This window comes from Eumetopias jubatus, unplaced genomic scaffold (genome assembly GCF_037043125.1).
Source record: "Eumetopias jubatus isolate StellerSeaLion01/CBP00866 unplaced genomic scaffold, mEumJub1_p1.0 scaffold_2, whole genome shotgun sequence".
In the NCBI taxonomy this organism is placed as follows: domain Eukaryota; kingdom Metazoa; phylum Chordata; class Mammalia; order Carnivora; family Otariidae; genus Eumetopias; species Eumetopias jubatus.
This window is the reverse complement of record NW_028274808.1, coordinates 188,709,421-188,736,547: the sequence shown is the minus strand read 5'-3', so window position 1 is coordinate 188,736,547 and position 27,127 is coordinate 188,709,421. Positions and strand designations below refer to the sequence as shown.

Sequence of the window (27,127 nt, the reverse complement as noted above, 5' to 3'; positions counted from 1 at the left end):
CCTTGGGCATATTTACCATTCACACTGTTTTCTATATTTTATATTAGATCAAACACAAAAACAGATAATATAACTTGTACATTAATGATATATGTTTAGGAGCTTTCTATGTCTCTACTAAATATATTTTAATTTGCTTAAAATCCTGGACACATTAAGATGTAGGGAAGTGCATGGGTACATTCAGGAGAACCTAATTTCGTGAGTTTCATACTAGGTGCCAAGAAATTAGGTTGTCCAAATATTTTGGAAATAAATTGAAACTAAATCAGTTGTTCCTTTTCTACCCATTATCTCATATTTTACTCAAGGCACCTACAATGAAACTTTAAAATTAAGTAGAGAAAAACTTACCTAGTTGGGATTTTGAATAATAGTTTGCCATTTGTCCACTGTTGCAAGACTGTCGTTTATGTCTTTTTGTTGACATTTCTGTGGTCTTCCATGGTGGTCTTTTTCTTTTGTTCAATTTGCTAAGAACGTCAGAACTATCAGGATTCTTGTCATAGTTAACACATTTATTTAATTTACTGTTGTCAAGTTGGCCAGGAAATTTATTGGTTGAAGGACTATTTGTTTTAGCATTTTCTATTTCTTTAGATTGCTTTTTAAAAGAATTTTGCCTAGCAGAATGGGACCTTAAGGTAAAGCGCTTTGATTCTTCTCTATGAGTCTGATGATTACTTCCACCGTCAATAGATTCAGGAGAATAAATGATTGTATTTAGCTTAAAAGTATTTCTGTGTTCAAGATAGTTGATCTTCCTCAAAAATATTCTACAATCTTTTAAGGTTTTTGACCTCCAATTATTTGGACATACATTTCCTAGTCTTGGTCCCTTTTCAAAATCTTTTTGGCTGCAATTTGTTCCATTCTCCTTTGCTTCTGACTTAAAATTATTCTCTAAACTAGCATGTGTTTTCAAGTCAGACATCACCACCTTCTGTTGCAAAGAGTCATCCCTGATCTCAGGTGGCAAAATAAACTGATTATCTATTGTGTTTTTTCCTTGGAGTGGGATGTCAGCCTTTGTTCCCCCCTCAGCCTTATTTAAAAATTGGTTCTGGCAGAAAAATCTTAAGTCCCTCCTTTTAGAGATCCAATCAATTGTTCCATGGTTGTGCAGCTTTCCCTCTCTTTTCCATTTTGCATGTTGCAACCTCTTAAACTCAGTTCTTTTTAATCTAGCTAATGTTAAATTACTTTTCACATTTAACAGCGGAGAGCTAACCATTTTATGCAGTATATGCAACTTCCCTGCTGATTTTGAAGGAGAAGATAGTGCAAATTTTTTAAAGTGCTTTCTGAAGGGGCTGGTATTAAAATTAGAATATTTGGTCCCTAATTTAATTCCTCTGGTATTTATTACTTCCAAAGGGTTTCGAGCATTTGCTTTTCTAACTAGTGAAAGAGACTGTGTTTCTGTTGTTTGCATAAACCAGATACAGAGTTCATTCAAATCATACTTTTTCCGAAAAAGCATTTTTACAGGTGAAACTTCAAGTTCTAAAAGACAGGTTTCCAAAGGGTTTGCTATTTTGAAATTATCATTTTCAATGCGTTCTCTTTTTTTGTGAACACAGTTCCCAGCTTCATCTCCACTCACTTGCACCCAAGCATTTGTTATTTGCTCAAATCTATTGTTTAATTCCTCTAATAAGGAATCGTTTGAAGTAGAAGCAGCCCACCACCTGAGCAAAGGATTTGATGAAATTATAGGGTCCAAGGATACTTCAGAAATGGGTATTAATTTGTTATCTTCCAAACACATTTTTGCATTCCTTGAATTTCTAGTTGCTGGGGTACCTTTCGAAGCTATTTTTATCCTTGACTGCCTATGTTTTTCCTTCTGACTTTTACCTTTCTGCAAATGGAGTTTATATGATTTACGGAACAGAGCATTTCTATAAATAAGTGAGCTAGACGATGCTAATGGATGTAAGAAATGAAGAGATGGTTTTCTATCCCTAATAGAATGTCTCAAAGGTATAGTTGCAACCATACTTTTTGATCCATTCTTAAATATGTCAGCTTCAGTGTGCCTTGTATCCGTCTTACTGCATCGGTGATCATACTTTTCTTCAGCCAGATTTTTTTCTAATATATTTTCTTGTTCTAAAGGAGGTAAGCAGCTGCTAATACTTACTTCTCTCTCCTGAGGTGAAACTCTATTAATAGTCACAGATATGCCAGAGATTTTCACTTTTGCAGGTCTACCAGGCTTCCTAATTTTTGCAAAAGGCTTCTGATTTGGTCGAATAATGTTCTTGGAAGGTTGAGGTATCACAGACTTGTTCTTGATAGGCCTAACATATTCAAAGCCAGACCCCAAGATCTCACTTTCAGTAGTCAAACTTGAAACAGCACTTCTTTCACCTGAGTCAATTTTGAATTCTCTAATATTTCTGAGACTGTTACATTCAGTTGGAAAATCAGCAACATTATTGCTGAAAGACATAATATTGCTTATGTTTACAGTTCCTTCAGAAACATGCCTTCTAGTTCTTCTTGACCTTCCATAAATAACAGTTACGGTAATACTCTTTTTATAAATACCTTCTTCTACTTCTGATAGGAGAGATTCTGGACTTTTCTTTCCAGCACTAGAAGACTCATTTTGGCAAATGGTGATGTCTGTTTGATCAATTTTAGGTTTTGGTGGTCTTCCAATTGGCCGCTTAATTTGTTTCACAACCTGGGGACCTATTTTTTTAGGTCTACCTGGTTTTCGTTTAAAAGATGAATCAATACCATTGCTTGTATTTTCCTTAGGTTCATCTTGTGGCTTATCACTATTCATATCATCTATAAACATTGCAGGGGATTCTGTAGTTTCTTTTGCACAATTAAATTTGTTTAGTTCTCCCTGTAGAGTGTCACTATCATTAAGATTAGAACTATAATTTTCAAAGTTAGCATTTGGGACATCCTTATTTGTTTCTGTTTTTTTTTCAATTACATGATGAGTTGGACATTTTTCAGAAGGAAGATCAATATTTGATTTGGAAGTACCAACTGAAGTTAAAGTATATTTGACTCCTTCACTGCTTTTAACTTCAGATAAAAACATGAGTTTGATAGGGCTAGAATAGCTGGAAAAAGAAGAGCTTTCAATGGCTTCATATTTTGTTGGCACACTTTGAACATTGGAAATCAAGCTACTTGTATCTAAAATAGATAACTTTTCCAGATTATCAAGTCTTTTGCTATTCATATCTATTGTAGGAATATGACTGCTTCTGATATTGCTGGCTGCTACCACAGATTTTGATAAACTCTGTTCTTTGCATGTCGTTCTGCTTAAAGCAAGAGTCATATTTCTATCTGCAGTTTGATCTTTACCATTAATTTCTATCAAATTCTTGGATGCCTTGCATCCTTCAGATAATGAGTGATTATTCAAAGACTTTTTGGCCATATTTATTGTGTCTTCCAAACGCTCCACAACAACTTGTAAATTAGAATTCATTGCAATTTTGTTTAGATCTATATTGTGTGAGCTTTCAATTTGAATATTTTTCACTGGATCTCTTTTTTTTGTAGATTCAGAAACTTTTTTGGCTTTAGGGGATTTTTTAAAAACATAATTATTTGTTACATATATAGAATACCACCCTGGACGCACAATATTTCGTTTAGTTCTGCTCAAAAGTCCGGGAATATCACTTTTCAAAGGCGTTTGAGTATTCTCCAGTTTTGGATTCTCCTTGTGATTTTGCAAAAGTTTTTTTCCAGCTGCAGATTTCTCCTGTGATTTTCTTATGCTCATTTTCCCAGGGGAAGTTGTTTTAAAGCTTTCTGAAAATGCATCAAAAGCCAAGTTAGTTTCTAAACTATGAAGAGGTAGTTGCAATGATTGTAATGCACAATCTGGTGAAAATGATGTTTCTGCATGATTATTATCTTGTAAGCTTTCAGAATTTTGTAAAGACCCTTGGCAATGATAGAATTCTTTTTTGTCCGTGGAAAATATCTCATCATTGCATGTCAACTTCCTTGAATTTTTTTCAGTGTATTTTTTTCTTACAAAATTTTCAAGACTAGCAAGTTCTCTTTTTATTTGTAAAGACTGCCTTCTAAACATGGGTGAATCAGGAGAGTTGTGCATTGAAAATAAGGTTTCTTGACGCTTTCGAAATCTTGTCTGAATAATTTTATTTTCTACCTTTTTATCATGTTGACTCAGCAATTCCATGAAACTGTAATCACTGGCCTTGGCATTATGCAAGAGTGAGGATATTAAATCTCTCAATTTTAAATCATTATCTGTATTACAATCACTGCTAGATAATTTTATAAGGTTTGTCACATCTGTAGTTTCTATTGATTTTAGTTTTTCATTAATACGATCCATTAAATCTTGAAAAATTACAGTAGTTTCACCTTTTTCATCATTTGTAGTACAATTATCGCTGTCTTCCAGGAGCAAATAATCAGAGTTACTGGATTTTTTAGTTTTATGTATTTTACCTTCAGGATCACCCTTGTCACTGTTTATTTCTGCTGGTATGAGAGATGGAGGCTGGTTAATGTTTATTTCGAGTCTGTTATTTTCTAAGGCTGAAAGCTCTGAGAAGACATCTTTCAATTTTTCAAATCCTTCAGTCTGTACAGGTGATAATGGTGGAGGTGACGGACTTCGAGATCTACAAAAATCCTTAAGACTGACTGAAACATCACATACTTCCCTTGAGGAAAGAGGAGCATGAAAGGCTGATTTTGTAGAGTGAATGTTTGGTAACAGTCCAGAACAGCACCTGTGAGAATTAGAACTGTTTGCAATTCCTCTATTCACTACTGTCTTAATGTGTTCAATAGTTACAGTTTGGCAAGATAAACAATGTAAATCTTTAATACAGACCGGCAGAGGCACAAAACCAGGGCTTTGTCTTTCATTTTGTAAACACCCTCTTTCTGCCAGCCTATATTCATAATTACAGAATAGACCATGTAAATCATCTTCAATTAGGGGCTTTTGAGATTCTGAAGACACAGTATATGATGTATTACAAGAGCAAAGAGAAGCAGTATTCTGCTCTTGGACTAGAAATTTCAACATGGCCAAAACTTGTTGCTGGTGATGTATGCACAAAGATTCCAAAACTTTGCTTAATGCTGATTTTCCTTTTTCCATTTTAGTAGCTTCCTCTGATTTTGCATCAACAGTTGAACTAAAAATAAAAATCAAACAAAAAATGAATTACAGCAAAAATACCAGTATTATAAGGAGTTATAATTTTAACAGAGTTCGAACAAAAGAAATTTTGGTATTGCTGGACTCCTAACTCCTATAGAGCTGCACTAATGACATCTCGATTATTGTTCAGCAAAAATATAATGAAGCACGATGATAATTAATTTCCTATGGCAAGTATCATAGTCAAAGGAAAGCCCTAGTTTTGTGATATAAAACCTGATTATAGGTATGATTATATTTATAAATTGCTAATGTTTAGTGCTTTGGATGTATTAAGAATATTTAATGGAAAGTGCTTCAGAAGGAGTTACATTTTTGAAAGTAGACATTTTGTAAGTTATTTTGATAATTATCAATCCGTATTAGTGCAAATAAGAAAAATAAGATGTAGGAGAAAGTCTTATCTTTATTTAAAATAGGTATTTTTTCAAGGTAGTGAAAATAAAAATTATTAATAAAAGAAAGCTTTGCATACTCACAAGGAAAATTAAGGAATTTAGATTTCATATAAATAACAGAATATCTTTTCTAAGATTAAGCTGCAGGCATTTTAACCTAATAATAAAAAAATCTAAGCTATTTAAAAATAAAATCTATTTTTAATTGATTTTAAATACTAAAGTAATTACATGAAGACTAAAGGCATTACTTACCTAATTATTTAATTTCAAATGCTGGAAAATGTCCCACTGAAGAAACTAATATACATCTAATTTTAACTAACACCCAGGATTACTTAGCAACCAAGGCAGAAGTCTACAAAAAAATTTTTTTAATCCAATACCAGCAGCAGGAAGAATAAAATATTTTAAAAGAATTCTGTTTCAGAAAAGTATCTATTTAAATTAAACATATCACCAAACTCTGTACATGAAAATAGCCTCCCATTCATGATTTCTTATATTTGCTATTATTGTTAATAGTTCCTGTTTTGTGGAAATTTTATTTAGGGTTGGAATTGGGATTTACTGAGATTATGAATTGCTATAGGAGATTGTATTTTGTTTAAAGGGTTATTATATTCATATATATTAAAAAGGATTATTTTAAAATGAAAAATAATTTTATTTTGCTCTCTAAAACTGACTTAACCTGTTTCACAGATAAGTATGCAATATTTTATCTACATTTTACAAATACTGTTATTTGAGAGTAGCAAAAACACCAAATTCTGAACATTAGATAAAAAAATTTTCTAGAAAAACGGTAACTTTACTAGATTCAACCAATATCTCACCAAAACTAATATGTGATTTGACAAAAAGCAGTTATCAAAGTGAGAAAAAGATATGAAATTAATAATAAAACATTTTAAGTCCACAGACATGACCCCAATATCCTTTCCTTTCTGAAAATATTTTTTTTTTTTGGTCAGTTTTATCATGATTGGGGGTAAATGATGGAACTGATTCCCAAGATTCACTATTAGATAACTCAAAAAATATATGGAGAACAAAGACATGAGAAAATGTTAACGATCAAATATGAAGATATAAGTGATATTATACTCTTTTCTAGCAAATTAAAAATTATAATTTTCACATAAGCAAAAGAAAACCCAGGAGTTCTGATAGATGCACTTCAACAGTTTCTTTAAAGTTATGTTATGGCCTATTAAACATATCTGTGATTAAATAAAAAGAAATTTTGTTTCTTAGAAAAATTCATTGCATATTTTAAAGATTAATTTGCTTTCCTAAGTTTCTAAAATGCTTAAGTGTTTTTTCTGTTAGCAAAGTCAAATAGAAAGTAGAAATAATTAAAACTAATGATTAGTGTTAACTATTCTGAAAACCACCCCAAGATTTTTAATTTGTCTTCTGAGATTTCAAGGAAGTCTATATTTTAAAAAAGTTTCTTATTCAGTTAATTACTTCCCCCCCCCCCATTTTATTACTTTTAATAATGGAACTTCCAAAATACCACAGTGGTCAATAATTTCCATGTAATGGTATATGAAGAATAGCTTCATAAAGTTATTAACTGGATATTAAGGTATTAGATTACATCTAATACACACACATCAGATATTAGCTAACTAAATTCTCAAATTATAAAATTCCATAATGCTTATTTGGTTCCAAATTTTTCTTTTTCATATTTCTTGCACATTAGAGTCTCAAAGAAAAACCTAGTATGAGTAAGTAATAGCTGAATACACATAGGTCTTCAATCTAGTATTCTCAAGTAGTTATGTAAAGGTTCTTTATCTTCCATAGCTCCCTTGTTTTTAATGTTAAATTTTTTTCTAACCTTTTCCAGTTTGATTTATAAACCAAAACATCCTGCCTATTTTTTATACATTACTATCAGTTTTGCTCATTACAAGTTTTGTTGTTGAAATAATTCTTTGGAGAAGTCAATTTTTCTTATTAGTATAAATAAAACTCATTCCTACAGTGAATCAAAAAAGTCAGTGTAGTCAGTTTTTTTCTTTTCTTTTCTTTTCTTTTCTTTTACTGAATGAGTAAATCAATCACACACCAACAGTGTTGTAAATTTAAGTGCAAAAGCATTGAAGTGCTTTACTACAAATTACAACCTAGAAACACGTTAACTGAACAATTAAAATTCATACAATCAGATTTAGATATATAACAACACAAAGTAGGAACAGAATTACAGTACATTTACAACACAAGACAGATACATGAATTCATTAGAAAATATTGTAATAAATAATTCATGAATTATAGTGCAATTGATTTATGCATAAATATAACTAATTGCCTAACAATCAGTTTATATTAACAAAATCTGTCAAAATCAAGGCAGCCACAGAGTTTTACTAAATTACTGCGACAATGGAAATACTGCAATTAAAAAACAAATACAAGTATTTGTACTGTAAACAACTAAAAAAATCAGTCTCACTAAAGTTAGTATACAATTTAATATAAAATTGTCATTAGCTACCAGAAATGGTTTAAACAACTTTACTGAGCAGTAGTTTTCTAAAAACAGAGGCACTGTTTTTTCTTTTCCTTCTTTTTTTTTCTTTTAAATATAAAATACTTGAGGAACATTCAAATAAGTAGAAAGCATATAAGGGTTGCTTTCACCTTCGTTAAAAGTCTGCTGAAACTGGATTTTTCAGAAAACTGTCAATAAGTAGTAACTGGTAACTAAATTTATAAAGTACTTTGAAAGTTTAACATAAAGAACATCTTAATAGAATCACTGGGGAGAAGGGGAACCCATAAATTTCCCTGCCTTTCCTAGTTTGTATAATCAAAAGTTAACTCAATAATTAGAAACATTTTGTTTCTTTTAAAAGTTATGGGTTGATCATTACCTATAAACTATCAAAAAATATTTAATTTACTATTTCTGACCAAAAATAAATAATACAAATACTAAATGCTGCAAATTAACTATAATATTACCTATAAAACTACTGATCACTGTGAAGTCAATAGCAAAATGATCCCTGATTTTATGAATCCTGTAAAGTTTTTGGTCAGGTCATCTTTTAAATGATATAAAAGTGTTCTGTAAGTATCCCTTTACTATAAACTTCTCAATCAATTTATTAATGTAAATATAGTGTGAGGAATAAAAAAGCTCAATATAAATATTATGTAATGCATTCAGGCCCCCAAATTTTTGCAAGTAAAATTCTGTATAAAGAGGTCAATAAAACTGTGTTGAAACATTTACTTTATTTTTTAAATTTGTTTTTCAATGGGGGAGGAGGGGAAATATATTAAATAATCCAAGTTCTGGCCCTCACAAAATATGGCTTAATTCTTTGAAAAGAAAGATGACCCTGACATCTGCTGTTCTGCAATCTATTATGTATACTTACTTGGAAAAAAAAAAGAGCAAGAGGATTCATACCCTAGTATGCAGGTAACGTTAAGCTAAAGAGGGTTCAGTATAGATCTAAGAGACCAAATAACTACCTGGTTGTGTAGTTTCCCACTCTTCAGTTTTTTTAAACATATGTAAGCAGTTTTTAAATGTAATAGCTGAAAATCTCTTTAGTATTACATGTATATGTGATTATTAGATACACACAAACACAAGTGTAAAAACACAAGTATTTGACAAGGTGCACTTATGTTTTAAATTCAGCTTTAAGTATTCCTTTTGGACTTAGGAAAATTGGCTTAGAAAAATGATCAGAACCTGAATTTTAACAGAGAAAAGGGGCACTCGGAGAATTCTGAATATACGAAGCAAATCCCCATTCTTTATATGGAGGCACATGCTTTATAACATTTTACCACTAAAACTGCATACTCCATAAATCCAACATGGATACTCTGAACCACATTTTAAAACTGCCATATAAAAATTATTGGTCTCTCTTATGAGTCTAGTAAAAGTTAAAATGCACTGCCCAGCTTCTAACTACCCAATTAGTAGAGAGTTTACATTACTGAAAGTTCAAAACAGCTTCAGTGTTAAATATCTGTAAATCTATTCAAGACCCTGAACAAACTGCAAATTTGGTTATTAGCAAAATGATAATGTATCGCCCACCAAAATGAAATCTGTAATTCATTTTGATAAACTGAAAATGTTTTGAAATGTCACAGCAGCAAATATATTAAAGTTACACTGAGGTTTTTCAATAGTAGGAGTGTGTCACAATCCTTAAAATTTAAAGTAGTCATAACATCAACTAACCAGCACATTTAAACCAAGTATCATTCTCAAGCTTTTTCTGTGCACATTATAAACATGCTCTAAGTTGCATTCCAACTTTCTTTTCTAACCTTACACATTAGCTTATTTTTCAAATGAAAAACAAAATTAAATTATTTTAATAATTAAATTTAAATTACTTTTTGTTCTTAGTATTCCATCTTATATTAAAGGATTCTATAGCTGCTGGGGTTAACTATGTGTCAGTTTTTTTTAAAAAGTATATACCTTATAAACCCCAACTTCCTGTAAATCAACTATTAAATGATAAATATTAAATTTCATTATACATATCATTTAAGGTTTTCTTTTCTATTCCTGGTGGATACACTTGAGTGCATTTCATATTTCATAGAATACACTGTAGTGTACTAATACTGTATATATTAATTTTTCTTAGTATGGAGATAGCTGTCTATTTAAACTTTGATTGGTTGTTTGATGTACTTACAATAGCTGTAAGTGTAGTATGTAAAAATGTTTACAAACTATAAATATCATATTTCCATTGTAAGATGGTTCAACTGAATGGCTGGAGTGGTCTTTCACCAATAAAAATGTTTCACTTGACAATTACTTGTTTTCCCACAACGCTTTATGCTATTGACTACTAAAGAAAACCTGAATCTTTTTCACCTATTTATACAAGGATTAAATACAAACTATCAGAATTAAGTAAGCAACTATATAATTCTGTCCACAGTGAAAACCCTGAATAAAACTTTTTTTTCAAAGGCATGTAAGTGGTTTTTGAACTGTAAAATTTCATGTCTCCTGTCAGAGTGAGCATCTGTAATTCCCACGTGTGTATATAGACACACAAATACACACCTGTGCACATACACACACACACACGCAAACACACATACACACACACACATACACACATACAAACATTTTCCTAACAAGTAATCTACACAGGCTTGCTGTTTTTGCAGCTGCCAGTCCCTGAATCTGTCATATTATATAACCCAGTGTCTGGTAATCGGAGTTTCTTCTTCGGAGGAGTCTTCAGTGTTCCAGATCTTTCTTTTACCTTGTATTCTAAAGTGCTGTGAGGTACCCCATAAATTCCTTGTGCTTTGGAAACACTCATTTTTCCGCTCATTACCATTGCAATAGCCTCTTCCATTATTTCATGATCATATTGGCGATAACGGCCACGTTTTTTCCTGGGCTGTTTGTTATCTTTTCGATCCAGTCCATCTTCAGTATTTTCAGAGGTTCCATCAACTGTTCCATTTTTAGAATTAAGACACAAAGGAGAGAGGTCCCCATGTAGAAAATAAGAGTCAACACTTGAGTGAGTTACAGGCCCAGAACATTCTATTTTGTTCTGTTTAGGGAGTATATTTTTCAGTTTTTGGAGAGCTGATCCTTCTAGGACTGGAGAGGTTTTGGAAACTTGATACATAACATCCAGAAGACCAGGACCATCAGGTTGTGGTTTTGAAACAGAACTTACTCGGAGCTGAGGAATTTTTAACTGTACAGTAGGATGTGAAGTTTCATATTGTAGGCTTTCATTTTTTTCTTTAAATTGAGTAACCATTTTCTGTAGAGTTAACTGATGGAGGTAACTGGAAGCTGTTGGGAATTTTAATTCTGAGGTTTCAAGTAGATTGAGTTTACTTTTTTCTGTGCGCTCTGCTTGAGCTCTTGCCCACAAGGCTACTTTTTGCAGCACTGCACAAGTTTCTTTACTGTCTTTATATGAGTAACTATCATTGAAATCTCGAGTTTTGTTTTTAAAAGACGCAGGCTTCCCTGCTGGTAAGGCTTCTAAGTGGAGAAGTAAAGTTTTTTGAGGTATGCCATAAAGTATGCCTGCTTTATTTATGTCCAGTGCTCCAGACTGAATGTCTTTCAAAGCTTTTGAGAGCAAACCATCTGCAAACTCAGCACTTCTTTCCACATAGTCCTCTCTGTTTCTGTGTAGTCTCCTGGATGGATGGAATGAAACGATGGTAAACTGATGCATGAGAGACTCTCACACAGCTATGGAAGGGGAGGGTCCACTCCTTTATTATACTCCTTGCTTAGGTAACATCACTGCTTATGACTCTTTTTAAGTCTGTGAGATGTAGTAGTTACTCATCAAAGCAAACGCTACAGTCCTGGTAGGACAATGTGTCAATCATACGGTGGCCTCAACAGGCAGACCTTCCAAGAACTTAAAATCCTAACTCAGTATTTGTAAAAATATTCTCATGATGTTGCTATTCCTCTGACAGATGCTTGCAGAGCAACACTTATAATTTTTATTTGTACAATTAGAGTTCCATTATAAAAAATACCCAAATCCTAAAGGAGTTTTTGTTAGTAGAAACGTGACGTTACCGCTAAACAAGTAATAAAAGAGTCAACCCCTTTAAAGGAAATTTGTAGCAGCAAGAATATTTCCAAACACAAACATCCCATATTTCCACAAGACTAATTTTTCTCTAGACAAAAACTTAAAATTTTGAAACAAGTAGATAAGTTATATTTGGGTAAAATAATTTGATACTATAAATGTTATTTCTATTTCAAATATATCATTGTAATTTTCAGTTTCTCAAACAGAAGCTAACTATACCTCATGACTCAAAAGCTACTACAGTCTTAGTCAAAACAAATTACACTCTATATCTAAGATTTAGATGTGACAAAAAAGCTTCCTATGCAGTTTGTTAATGGGAAGATGCAAAAGTTACTAAATAAAAATCCAAAAATCCAACAGAACAGCATTTCACTGATAATTATTTATTTAATTAATTTAATGAGAACTTTCAAAGCATGAAAGGACTTTCTGTGGTGCTTACTAGATATATATTATATATATTATATAAAGTTTGCCACCACACCTAAAGCACAGTGAAAAAAATGAAAACACTATAAGCTAGCTGTAAGAATTAGTAAGTATGGTACTTTTAAAATCTGACTGTTTAAAAAAATTAAATAGTGAAATCACATATTTTCCTTAAAATTGCCTCCTGAATATTGAATTTTAAAAATTTTCTTTACTCGTCCTGCTTCTTAGTTTGTAGCCTATGATTAAGTTGGTAGTTCATTTTAGTAACATGAACTAAAGTTTGGTGATTGTTCTGATAACTTTTCTTTAACAGAAAGAATAAAAAAGAAAGAGAAAGGACAAATGAAAGGTATGAGAGACACACACTTATGAGTGACAAAAATTCTGGAAGAAAGCTATATATGTCAATCTACTCAAAGTAGTATTAAGAGTTCTCTGTAGAGATAATTTTATATTAATATTAAATTGTATTTCCTAGATATTGCTTACCCAGCCACTGAATTTTCAGAAGAAGGATCACATATGGATGACTCTTCAGATTTTATGCTGGTTTTCTTTGTAGAGAGATCTAACACTCCATCCCCTATAATTTTTGCAAGAGAAAAAACTTTATATTTGTGACAGATAGGTAATCCTTACATTTTAACATTTCATATTTTGCTGATCTACTAATTCATGACCTAAAAATTAACACTTGTATTTGACATGTGGCTATTCTCAATTCATCTTGTGGTTTTAGGAACAGGACATGACTGGGAAGGCACTACATAGGAAAAAAGAACAGAAAAGGCATTGCCAAATGATATGAAGAAACAAACAGGCTATGATAAAAATCTGTTTAAAATCAACCTTTGGCCACTTTTCCCAGTGTTCTGCTGTGAACAGCAGAACTGCTTTATCCACGACTGCTTTATCCATTAACTGCTTATTCACGACTTTTCTAATCAAGGCTGCCCAGACGATGCTTCAAGAAAGTAGGAATGATGTAAGTTTTACAAAACAGAGACCACAGAAAAAATGATGATGAATAAGAGAACAATAATTAGCATTTACTAGGACTAGCAATATGTGGAACATATGCTTTAGGTAAACTGTGACTCTATTATATATATATAATATATTGATTATATAAATATAATCAATGTATTTTTTTAGAACAGTGTAAAATTTTACTATTTTAAATAACTGAAACGTATAACAGTTGAATCACTGCTTATGTAATATATTGTGTTTACAACTGTGATTGAAGACATAACCTATAAAAATATAACATTTTAGGGAAAATAGGCTGTTAGAAAACAACTGCCTAAGTATTTATTAAAATGTAGTTGTTTTTTATTACTGTTACAACATTGAATTTACATAAATAAAACCAATGATTCAGACATATTAATCTGAAAAACTTAAGGATCGAAAAGAGTAAAAATAAACTATGAATTTAAAACACAGCACTAAGTAATACTGTGACTATTTCTTTACTGATAGCTAAAAAATGGAAAATTTAAGTTATAAAGGATCATTATAAGAAAACACATGTTTAAAAAAAATCAACTGGGTTTTACTGTTACCATATAAATTTATCTATCACTTAGGTGCTCTGGCAAGACACAAAGACAGAAAAATAAAATGTCTATCTCATAACCTGTTATATGTAATTCAATAATTTTATTGAGTGCCTACTATGTGCAAAGCACTATTTTAGGAATTTGGAAGCAGCAGTAACAAAGGCATAAATAGCACCTATTGTCATGGTGCCAACCATGACCAACCAAATATGTTATCGGGGGAAAGCTTCTTCAAGGAACAGTTTGTGCAAGGGCTGTGATACGGAATCATCTTTGAAATGTCTGAGGAATAGCAAAGAGGCCAGGGTGGCTGGAAGCCAGGCTGACTGAAATGAGATCAGAAATGTACAAAGGCAGATCACATTAGGCCTTGTATTTTATTTTGAGAGACAGGAAACCATTGGAGGATTCTGAGCATAAGACCGACGCGATTTTAATTTGTGCTTTTAATGGATCAATCTGCTGTGGGGAGAATGGACTGCAAGGGCTAGAGGTGGAGTAGGAAAACCTGTTAGGAAAACACTATCATATTTCTCAACTCTGGGTTTCAAACTTCCTTAGTTTCCTCTGTTAGAAGACTCCTACTCCTTTCCTTCTATGCCCACACTCATCCTAATTCTCACCAAATCTTACTCACCATTCAATCATTCAGGCCACAACTTGAATTTGGTTGTCATTATTCTAGGTTCCTATACCTGCAACACTTACCTATATTATTTAGCATTTAGCATGCTATCTTTAGGTGCTTACATACTTACCAGTGTTAGCCATGCAGACCATAAGCTATGTGAAGACAAAGACCATGTCTATTTTATTCACCCACGTATCCCCACTGCCTAGAATAGTGCCTGGCATTCAGTAAATATTTGCTGAATAGAATTTTGAAGAATTAAAAGAGAAGACTGGATAGGTAAACAAAGCATATGGTACATAGTACCTTGAAAAATTGTTAAATGAAGCATCTTGCCCCAGGTTATCTGTCCAGCTCAATTTTTTATGCTTTGTCTCCAACTCAACCCAACCCTCATACTTCCCGTGTATCTAACCACTTCCAGTTCCTCAAACATGCTACTTGGTGTCAGGTCTCTCAAATTGCAGTACATGGTTCCCTCTGCCTAGAATGCTCTACCTTTTCAACTTGTCAAACTCCTACTCATCTTTAAAGATCCCTATGACCCCAAGTAGAAGCTGATGACTGTTTCCCTTGTGTCGACACTTATAACACTTAATGACACTTATGATACTGTCTTGCAATTATTTATTCCTGAAGACTGAATTCCTCAGGTCAGGGATCTTATTTACTTGTACTTCATAAATAGTAGAGTGCTGTAACCTACTAAAAGAAAAAATTGAATGTTGTCTTCTCTTTTACTATCTCATTTCTCTGCTTCAGCAATTAAAATTTTATTATTTCAAGACCTTATAAGATCATCTTCAAAAAATCATTACTATCTAATCCATATTCAGATTTACCCCTGAATTCACCAGTTTTGATTCTGCTCATGTTTTACGTAGTATGCAGCACATAAAACACACCCTCCATAAATCTGTTATTCTAGTCAATGTTACAAAATGAATTAATGAAAATTTTCCAATTGTAAACTTTTACACTTTTGATATAGTCAATTTAATTACTTCACAGACCAGAAATAAGAAAAGGAGGTCCAAGAACTCCTCTCTCCTTTACATTAACTATGCAAATTAGGCTACAGCTCCCTAGCTAGGGCAATAAAGGTATTCTTTTCCTTTTTGGGCCATTCCTAGATACATGGCCCTGTTTAGGGATAATTTGAATCGGAAGGATGAACTAGACCTAAGTTCTGTTTCATCTTTAAGAGAGCTACTCAAATCAAGCTTATACTCCTGACTCCTCTTCTTTCAGAACTCTAAACAGTGACCGAGGTGAGAGATGCTTTAATTTTTTCCCCACAGCTTCGTCTCCATACTTAGGCTACCTATGTTAATAGTTCTGCTCGAGAAGTAACACATTAATCTGTTATCTAGTGAAAACAAAATATACTCCTCCAACATATTTCTACCACACAGTAAAATGACGTAATCAATGAGCATTTATGTAGTGAATACAAGATACATAAATATATAAGTACAGAACTTTTAGAGAAATTTTAGTTATCATAGAAAATCTCACTTTTTGTTAGCAGTGCTTTGGCCTATACTAAAGTATTTTGCTGATACCATTACTCCTTTATACATCATAAAAGCTGTAGCTCAAGAGCCAGAAAAATCACAGTTATCTCTAGGATTATCCAAATTAGAAAAGCAAAAACAGTAACAGAAGGGAAGAGATAGCCTGGGAAGGATTCAGGAAAAAAAAAAAAAGATCAGGAATGGGGATAAAGGGCATTTTCTTGCTCCTGCTGCTGATTTAGATCTAGCTGAAGTGATTACATCTATAAGTATCACTCCTTCACAATGGAGATAGCACATTATATCTAGATTATTTTGTGTATATATCTCCAAAGTACTAATGATTAACTTGATGGATAGAAACTAAGCACTTTTAAAAAAAAGATTTTATTTATTCATCTGAGAGAGAGAGAGCACAAGTTCCAGGGGGAATGGCAGAGGGAGAGAGAGAAGCAGGCTCCCTGCCGCAGGGAGCCTGACATGGGGCTTGATCCCAGGACCCAGGCACCATGACCCGAGCTGAAGGCAGATGCTTAACCAACTGAGCCACTCAGGCACTCCTTTTTAAAAATATTTTATTTATTTGAGAGGGAGAGCAAGAATGAGCAGGGGTGAGGGGCAGAGGGAGAAGGAGAAGCAAACTCCCACTGAGTAGGGAGCCCAACATAGGGCTTGATCCCAGGACCCTGAGATCATGACCTGAGCTGAAGACAGATGCTTAACCAACTGAGCCACCCAGGCGCCCCAAAAACTAAGCACTTACTATGCTCTAGGGCAATATAAAATAAGTAGAAGACAAAGACTGAAATTTATTTACCATTCAACTATTGGTAGGTACCTAGGTTGTTTTTGTTTTATGCTTTACAAAAAAATACTGAAATGAAAATCCTTCTAAATGCTTTCTTGTGTCCATGTATAAGAATTTTTCTAAGATATACACCTAGAAGTGTTAAGTGCTGGACTTTACATTTTGGAGTTTAGTAGATATCACCAAATTTCTTTCCCACATCCTTGATGACATTTGGTGTTGCTGAGATTTTTAATTTTTGCTAATCTGGTAAGAAAAGCAAGTTGTAGGAATAAATTAACAAGCGTGCATCTAGTATGCATTATTGTGAATTTTTAAAGCACACAAAACTATTTTACTTATAAATGCATAAATAGGCATTATCAGAGGTTGCGTCCAAGACTAAACAAAAGGATGTGATAGTTCCTTAAGAGAAAGCATTATCAGAAGCAAACATGATCAAATAACACATTTATTAGTTCTGGGTAACAGGAACATGATTATTAAGCAGTATATTTCTCTATATTTGAAAACTACTTAATAATAAATACAAATTATTCCCATTTACTGATTATAGACTGGATCTTAAGACTACAATTTACTTTTGATCAAACACTAATGCAGAATGTATAGAACTAAGGAGAGGCCAGTGGAATCTTTCAACAAGATCAGGTAATTGTATATATTATACTACCAGATATAACTTTTAAAATGGACTGATCCTTGAAAAACTGAAACCATGACCAAACCGGGCAATTTCTTTCTTTCTTTTTTTTTTTTTTAAAGATTGTATTTATTTATTTAACAGAGAGAAACACAGCGAGAGAGGGAACACAAGCAGGGAGAAGCAGGCCTCCCGCGGAGCAGGGAGCCCGATGTGGGACTCGATCCCAGGACACTGGGATCATGACCTGAGCCGAAGGCAGACGCTTCACAACTGAGCCACCCAGGTGCCCCCAAACTGGGCAATTTCTTGATATCAATACTTTATTGGCTTAATTTGTTTTAGAATTCACCTTCTGTTAAAATCAAGATTTGAATTTTCATTTACAAATTGTTTTCAGTTCTGTATTTTCATGCAAATTCCTGATCCAGGATCTATTCAAAGCAGACAAGTGCAACTGTCATAATACAGAATTGTTTTTCACCCCTCCAAGGATACCATTTTTTCTTATCTCTCATCTTATGGCTTTTGTCCATTCTTCAAAGTAGGTTCTGTGTTCTCCTGGCCTGGCAAGTTAATTTCTACACATCCTTCAGGATCATCCATCTCCTCAAATGTTTTCCAAATTTCCCCCCAACACCCTTTATATTCTTCTATACTGTATTTATGATGTGTTACTATAATTTGCTTAGTTTAGCACCTCAAGTCTAATATGGGAGTTAGTAACTATTTTTAGAGTCTATTTAAGATTTATATGTAATTAAGCATAATTACCTGGCTGATTTTCTCACAAGACTCCCTCCCTAAGCCAGGGCCTGAAAGGAATAGTACCTCAGTAAAAACTTATTCACTGACTCATCAATGTCTTGTTCAATTTTGTCACAACAATCAGCATTGCATACAAAAGACTCTGACTAGCAAAATAGTCATGCAATCAATTAACTTTGTTCAGCTATCCAGAAAACAACAACACAGTCAAAACGTTGATATCTATATAGAAGAGAGGGTTAGCTTCACATAGAGAAACTCTGTTTAAGTTAAAAAGCCTAAGAATGGTTTTAATCAATTACTGTATTTTTTAGGTTCTAATAATCATACAGATTTTTCTTCAGAAATTGTTGTCAAGACTGATGATCACTAATCACTTAATTATGAATATTATTAACTCCTCACAATACTATCGGTCTTCAGTTGCTGCATGAGACAAATCATGAAGCTCAGTCCATAGGAGGGAATATGAGATAAAAGGTCTTTAAACCAAATTATCTCTCAATATTAAATATGTAAATATTAGTAAGATTCAGTACATGAAGGCAAGTGCATTCTAATGAGGAGAAAATACCACATAAATTTTATGTTGTCTAGAAGGGGTAGAATATTCCAAATTAAATTTCACAGAAATGGCAATTACTAGCAATAAAACTTTCATCAAAATCACTGCTACTTAACATTTAATAATATTTGATGCAAACTGCAAACTTATGCTACAGTTTTAATAAATACCTTAATGCTATTTCTACCTTACATCTCTGATCATTTCTCATCTATCTCCTTATATGGATCTTGTCTTTTTTTAAAAAAACGATTTATGAGAGAGAGAGCAAGCGCACCCACGGGTGGGGAGGAAATGGGAGGGGCAGAGGAAGAGGGAGAGTGAGAATCCCAAGCAGACTCTGTGCTGAGTGTGGATCCCCATGCGGGGCTTGATACTATGACCCAAGGCCGTGACCTGAGCCGAAACCAAAGGTCGGATGTTCAACTGACTGCATTACCCAGGCACCCGGGGTCTTGTCTTTATTTTAGCCCCTGAAGGTATTGTCCTAGTTAGCCTCTGGCTCTTTCTGGTCTTTTCTTAATGGTACTCTCTAGGAGATTCCTATGATTTAAATTATTAATCCATTTATATTCAACTGATTTCTAAAAAATATTAGTAACTCACAAAAAATCTACATATATAAAACTAATATATTTCTATAGTGCACATGACATGTGCATTAAATACTACACTAAGAGCATTTCATGTCTTAACCCATGTAGTGCTTACACACCCCATACAGAAATAGGTTTTACTAATTTGCAAATTTAAATGATAAAACTGAAAGTGAAAGAGAGGTTAATTGTCCTACCCACGGTCATACAGTTAAGTAGTGAAAATGCCATTCAAACTCAGGCAGCCATGTTCCAGAGTATGCGTTTAACTACAATTCTAATCTGTGATGTTTTGAAAAGACAAATTACAAGGTTGGTAATGGTGTAATAAACTTGGCATGGTCAAACATTACTAGTTCAGGAACACAACCCTTTTGGAAACATTACAGCAATATATCATCAAAAATCTTAAAACTGTTCACACTTTTCTAGGTATCTATTTTAAGAAAATATTTAACATGAAAATGTTTTCATGTACAAAGATATACCAAAGATTTCAATATTACTGATCAATACAATTTTTTTACAAGCCTGAATATTTAAAAAATGGTTATATAAATTATGGTAGTTTCACTTGTTTGAAAATTAGGTCTAACATAGCCCATTAAGGTAATTAATAAAACACTGAACACTCCAACTGCTATTACAGTGTTTTTAAAAGGTAGGATATAAACTTGAATAGAGATATGAACAACTAACCATATAAAAAGCCAAAAAAATCAAATATAGAATAAAACCTGGAAGTAAATATACCACATGACAACAATGCTGATCTTTGATAAGGAGCTGAGCAGTTAAAATCTGTGTGTGGGCACCTACTTGCATACACATACGAAAACTTATTAACACACACTTAACAAAACTTATTAACGCAATAATACCAAAGCATAAAAGCATTCCCCTGGGTTTACCCAAATTTTATTTTTAAATTGTTTTTATTGTTACTGGTTTAACCAACGAGTTAAAGTTTCAGAGTCATGGGGGAATAACCAATAAAATATCAGAGGAGCATATCAATTAAGTTTTAACATTGGTTTTTCCTTCCCTTATTTGCCTCCCTCGACAAGCAAGCGTTCTAAAAAGGGAAAGTTATAGCCTTCCTGATGTTTTATTTAGTGCATATATAGCTGAAACCCATAGAACTCATTCATCTACTATTTATTAATAAAAGACAGTATAAATTGTGAATTTAGGATGTAAAAATTAGCTAAGCACTTCCACCAAATACCATTTTAGAATTTCATTGCAGTTTTTTTCTTCAGTTATTCTGATAAGTTTCAAATTTTGAAACAAAATTTCAAAAAGCTTCAAGTCCATTACTTAAAAAATATTTTAAAAAACAGGTTCTCTTTTTTATCCCATGTATTACAGTACCTTATTCTATAAGTTCAAGTTTTAACCAAACATTTTACTTAAAATGTGGGATGTATACTTATTACAACAATGTCATAGTGGAAGACTTTACATTTGTTGACCATACATTTGATAGCCTCTGTCATGCTTATCCAAAAATGATTTATATTTTAAAAAACTTTTTATTGAAATATGACATTCATAATAAAAATGCACACAAGTATAGTTTAATGAATTTCCACAAACTAAACAGTCCTATGTAAACAGCACCTAGATTACCACCATCAACCAAGAGACAACCCCCATCCTATTTCCCTCTGATCACTAACTCCCTCCCACTCCCACTATCTTGACTTCTAACAGCTTTATGCATGTGCATCTTGATGCAGCAATTTTACTTCTAGGAATGTGTCCTAAGGTAAAAATTAAGATTGAGTGCAAAGTCTTAGCTCAAGCATGTTTACTTACATACCTAGAGACAGAATTAAATATGTGATACTTCCACACAACAGAATACTATTCAACTAAGTAAATGATTTTGTAGAAAGATATCTAGTAACAAAAGGATGTTTAAAAACATTATTTTAAAAACCACAAGTTGCAGAGGATTATATAATGTAGATTTGTGGGAGTGAGCTCTGGGAAGACAGAGAGTGTATGTGTCTATGTATTTTTTCCCAGAAAATAATTCAGAAGGCTTGAAAACTTAACAGGAGCAGTTACTGCTGGGTAGGTAAGAAAGGATAATTTTTATTTTCATTTGTTTATTTTCTAGTTTTCCTATAATATATAGCTTTTATAGTTCATTTATTCAATTAATACTTATTGAATGGATACAATATGCCAATCATTTTTTTAGGCACACAGGAAACAGTAAGGGAACAAGATAGAAAATGTTCCTGCTTTCGTGGAACTTCCATTCTAGAGGGGAAGACAAAGAAAAGATAAACACATCAATAAAAAAAAATTTCCCAAGGTGATAAGACTTATAATGAAAATAAAACACAGTAACAGGATACAGTGGCAGGTGGAAAGGGGTTACTATATTGGAATAAATTATCAGGCAAAGCCTCTCAGAAGTGATCTGCTTTTTAAAAAAATAAATTTTATTAAGATAAAATTCAAACATACAAAAATATAGAATGATTCTCCTTTATATCCTCTCTTCAGTTTCAACAATTGCCTAGATTTCTGCTATACTTGCTCCATTTATCCCTATTTATCTAAGTATTTTAAAGCTAATTCCAGATGTTACATCATTTCAGTGTCATGAATCTTTAAAACATATAAACATTTTCATACATAATTATACCAATTCCTTGCTATTGTCTAATACCTGGTTTGTACTGAAATTTCCTCTAGTGAGTCTTCATGACACTTTTTCTTTTTTTAAGTTTATTTTAGTAATCTCTACACCCAACGTGGGGCTAAAACTCACAACCCTGAGATCAAAAGTCACATGCTCTTCCAACTGAGCCAGCCAGGTGCCCAAACACTGACTTTTTGAAGAAGCTAGGTCATCAGTACTACTAGAGAACATTTTACATTATGGTTTGTTCTGTCTCCTGTGGTGTCATTTCCTTTTTTCTATTTACCAGTAATTCTGATAAACTTGGAATTAACTCTAAAGCAAATGGTCTTTAAGCTTTTGGATCTCATAATTTCTTTTTACTCTTAAAAAATACTGTGGGGGCGCCTGGGTGGCTCAGTCCGTTAAGCAGCTGCCTTTTGCCCAGGTCATGATCCCCAGGTCCTGGGATTGAGCCCCAGCATCGGGCTCCTTGCTCAGTGGGAGCCTGCTTCTCCCTCTCCGCCCCCTGCTTGTTCTCTCTTTCTCCGTCACATAAATAAATAAAATCTTAAAAAAAAAATACTGTGAACTTCAAAGAGCTTTTGTTTAGGTGAGTTACATCCATTTATATTTACCATATAAATTAAACTGTTAAGTTTAAAAAACATTCCTAATTGATAAAATAACTATAAATGTTAATGTTTTTAAAAACATTTTAATGAAAAATAACATTTTAAAAGTAAAACAGTGAGATTTTTAAATAATTTGCAAATCTCTTTAATGTCTAGCTTAATAGAAGATGAGCAGATTGTCATATATGCTTCTGTAGTCAATATATTTAGAAATACTAGTAGTCTCTGGTGGACTTAATTACATACTTGTGAGAGAATGAGAGTGAAAAGGACAGATAACATATTATTATTAGTTTTGACCTGGGGTATCCCCTGAAAAAGTTTCAGGGGCTCCAAGAACTTCCTGAACCATATTTGAGAACCGCTGGCCTAAAGAACTGCTTAGATTCATATTCAAACATATTCTTGTTTTTGGCAAGAATACTTCAAAAGTGATGCAACATATCACAAGGCACATAAAGTCTAATCTCAATGATGCTCAAATGATAAGTGTGTTCTGATGGTGATAATCTGACCATGCCCTCCAATGTACAGTTCCCCAAATAACCTTTCCTCTAATAGTTTTATCTTCTGATGATGATGTTTGATTCAATTATCTTATTAGGAGTTGCAAAGTAGTACTATTTTTAGTCTATCACGTTTTCCATATTTATTAGCTGAAATTCTTTAAGAATCTTTTTAAGATTTTATTTATTTGAAAGAGAGAGCACAGCAGGGGAGGCAGCAGAGGGAGAGGGAGAAGCAGACGCCCCATCGAGCAGGGAGCTTGAGGGTGGGCTCTATCCCAGGACCCTGGGATCATGACCTGAGCTGAAGGTAGCTGCTTAACCCATTAAGCCACCCAGGCGCCCCTTTAAGAATCTTTCTTAAATGATGGCTATTTGGTCCTGAAATACAATTTGTAGAAAGAAAAGAAAAGAAAAGGAGAGAGAGAGAAAGAGAAAGAGAGAAAGGAAGGAAGGAAGGAAGGAAAAAAGAAAGACGAATACTTAACTTTTCCTTTAATTGCTCATTTGCGCACTACGGTACACTACGTACCCCCAAGGTGGACTAAAGACTTTGAGGGGCACTTCTGTTTTCTGATTATCATAAATGAATGGATTTTAAAACATTCAGCATGCTTCAGTTGCAACTGTTCATTTTGATGCTCAAAGGTTCTCATACTGGCCAATGGGGAACTCTTTAACATTGGCTTCTGTAGTCGGCTGACAAATTAGTCTTTGGAGCTTCCTTGCTTGCTGGCACAAGATGTTCTAGGCTCATTTTGTACACTTTCTGATTCACACCAGGATTGCAAGGAGGCCAGCTTTCTTTTAAAGGAAAATAATGTTTAGAGATCATAATCCGGGTCTAGGTTCAACTTAGCTGTCATTGCTTTTAGAGTACTTCAGTAGTCAGACTAGGAAATGAAAATTTTTGAAAAGAAAAAAAAACTGTGAATTTGCACTGACATTTCCAATCCACAGTTAATATTACAGCGTTTTTACTTCTTTGCTTTTACTCCTGTGTTTCTTCTCTTACCCTGGAAATCTTGGTTCCCTAACAATGTTACATGATTACATATTTATTACCTAGATTCAAAAGAATATACAATGGCAATATTATTATTAATATGACCAAAAGGATTTCTTTGAAGCACTCTTTGTCCTTAGAATATATTCTACTAAGAATGTACAGTCAAAATATTGGCTAAAGTCACCTGACATAATTCTTTCCTCAGCGTCACTATGTTACTAAAATAATGCAGCCAGGTTTGTTTGTTATATTCTTTCTCAAATTTTAGGGATTGCTTTATTTTAAAAAAAAGTATATTCTTTGGAATATGTAGAATATTTACACAAAACTACATAACAAAGTCCATTCACAGCACTTTCATCCTGTCTCCTCTGCCTCATCTACTTCATCCCCTTATAGGGAACCATGCTTTTAGTTTTTATCCTTCCTGCTTTTTTGCAAATGAGAATATATTTCCAACTCTTTGCTATTATAAATAATGCCCCCAATGAATACACACACACACACACACACACACACACACACACACACACACACACACACGTATTCTATATATAAAACAGAGAGGTGGGCAGGGACAAGATCTTAGCAAAGTCATACAAGTCATGGAAATAAATTTAAATTTTGTTCTTCATGTAACAGAAAACTAAGAGGAAGATTTTAAATACAGAAGTAATGTAAGCTTTACTTTTATTCAATCTGAGCACAAGAACACAGTTTTGACAAACTGATAACTTCAAAGTTATATTAAGATATACATTATGAAAGTTATCTCTTTGGGGGTAAACAGATGAAAAAAATTACAAAGGAAACCAAAATCCAAAGTATTGTCACTTAAAAACCATGTGGTGCTACAGTGGCCAATTTTCTATCAAACTATAACAAATATTCAGGAAAAACATAACGACTATACATTTGACTGTAAAGCATATGGCTATTTGTGATATTCTTTACAAGACAGAAAAACGAAAAATCCAGTTCATACGTTCTGTGACAATTATATTTCTTCACACTTTATAATCTGACTTTATAGAAATAGTCTCCTGATTTTTAAGTAACTGAGGCAATCTTCATACAGTTCCTCAAACATAAATTATCTGTTCCTGCCTTTTTTGCCTTCTGATATTTTTGTCTTTGTATTTGATATTTCTTCTTCCTAGAATGCCTTGCCCTCAGATCTTCATGTGGAAGACTTCTCATTATTCAAGCCTCTGCTCAAACTCATTTCCCTCAGGGAGATGTTCCTGACCACCTTGCCTAAAATAATCCTCCTAATCGCTCTTGATATCTTGCTTATTGATTCTTTTACAAAATTAGGGGCATGCTGACAGGCATATTTCTAAAATGTTACAAATAATTCTGGAAATGAAAAATGTAGTAACAAATTAGAAATTCAAGATACAGGTTAAACAGTAATCAGAATAGCTCAGGAGAGAATTAGTGAATTTGGAGATTGCTCTAAATACACTAATCAAGATGCAACAAAAGGAGACAAAGAGATGGAATATACAAAAGAGAAGGTAAGTGATACAGAGGATGGAATTAGAAGATCCAAAATATGTCTCAGTAGATTCTGACAGGTGATAAGGTGAGAGTTATAACACATTCGAAAAGACAATGGCTAAGAAAAATCAACTGATAAAAGACATTTGTCCTAAGTTAGAGAAACCATACGATTACCAATCAGAATAAAGAAAATAAATCTATACCCAAACATATCCAAGACAACCTATGGAACCCATAAACAAAATACACATACAGAGAAAGAGAGAGTTGCTGAAAGTACAGAGTATGAAGATTACCTATAAAGGAAAGCCTATTAGTTGTAGTTATAGTAACAATGGAAGCCAGGACACTCTCAGAGTAGCAGTAAGCCTAAACTCGTGTACCCAGAAAAATAATCTTTTAAGAACATACATTAAAAAAAAAAAAAGAAACTGAAAAAAAAAAACCTGGGAATATGCTATCAATAGAATTAAGAAAATTCTGTTTATTAAAAGAATTTTTGTTCCCAGAGGAAAATCGGAGCTACAGGAAGGAATGGTGAGCAAAAGAAAAGGTCATCATATATGTAAATCTAAACAAAAATTGATGATATGAAACAAACAGTTACAATGCTTAAACTTGGTATCATAAAAAGAGAACTAAAGCACTGATAAAATAGCTCTGTGTGTCAGGATAGGTGGCAACTTAAAATGCTCTAAGTTACTTATATTAACTGTTCAGACTGAAATCTCTTTTTCCTATTTAGATACAAACCTAAAATTTTCTGAAGAAAGACATGTATTCTGAAAAATAGAAAGGGGCATACTCTTTGTATAAAATTTCAAGACTAACTTTTTCTTGTACCTTATAGAGTTGAAACTGTAATTTTTTAAGGTGAAAATAGTTGACTGTTGGCAGTTTCATTATGGTTCAATGTAATATCTTTAAAGGCATTTAAAAATCTTTTATATCTGTTTATTTTCTGAGCATGTAATATTTACCTTAGAGTTCTGAAGCAGGATGTAATTTTGTTTTCTTTTTCTATCATTTATTTATAATTAATATGAAGAATAGTTTGGTAGCTAATTAAAATTCTACATAGCCCTGCCATTTT

The 27,127-nt window shown here is 33.0% G+C and overlaps 1 protein-coding gene across 5 annotated transcripts in view; it reads right to left on the bottom strand.

Annotated features, from left to right (window-relative positions):
- The window catches only part of LCORL (ligand dependent nuclear receptor corepressor like), a 166,753-nt gene that overhangs the window by 26,393 nt on the left and 113,233 nt on the right, over positions 1 to 27,127 (bottom strand). For 2 of the 5 annotated variants that reach the window (XM_028087736.2, XM_088021234.1), the window contains exons 6-7: positions 13,134 to 13,227; positions 355 to 5,171 (exon numbers count right to left, since the gene is read on the bottom strand). In XM_028087736.2, coding sequence (XP_027943537.2) covers positions 355 to 5,171; positions 13,134 to 13,227 — 4,911 coding nt within the window. Of the gene's footprint in view, positions 1 to 354; positions 5,172 to 10,092; positions 11,794 to 13,133; positions 13,228 to 27,127 lie in introns of those variants that run through there. The other 3 variants (XM_028087740.2, XM_028087749.2, XM_028087760.2) reach the window with 3 other exon arrangements.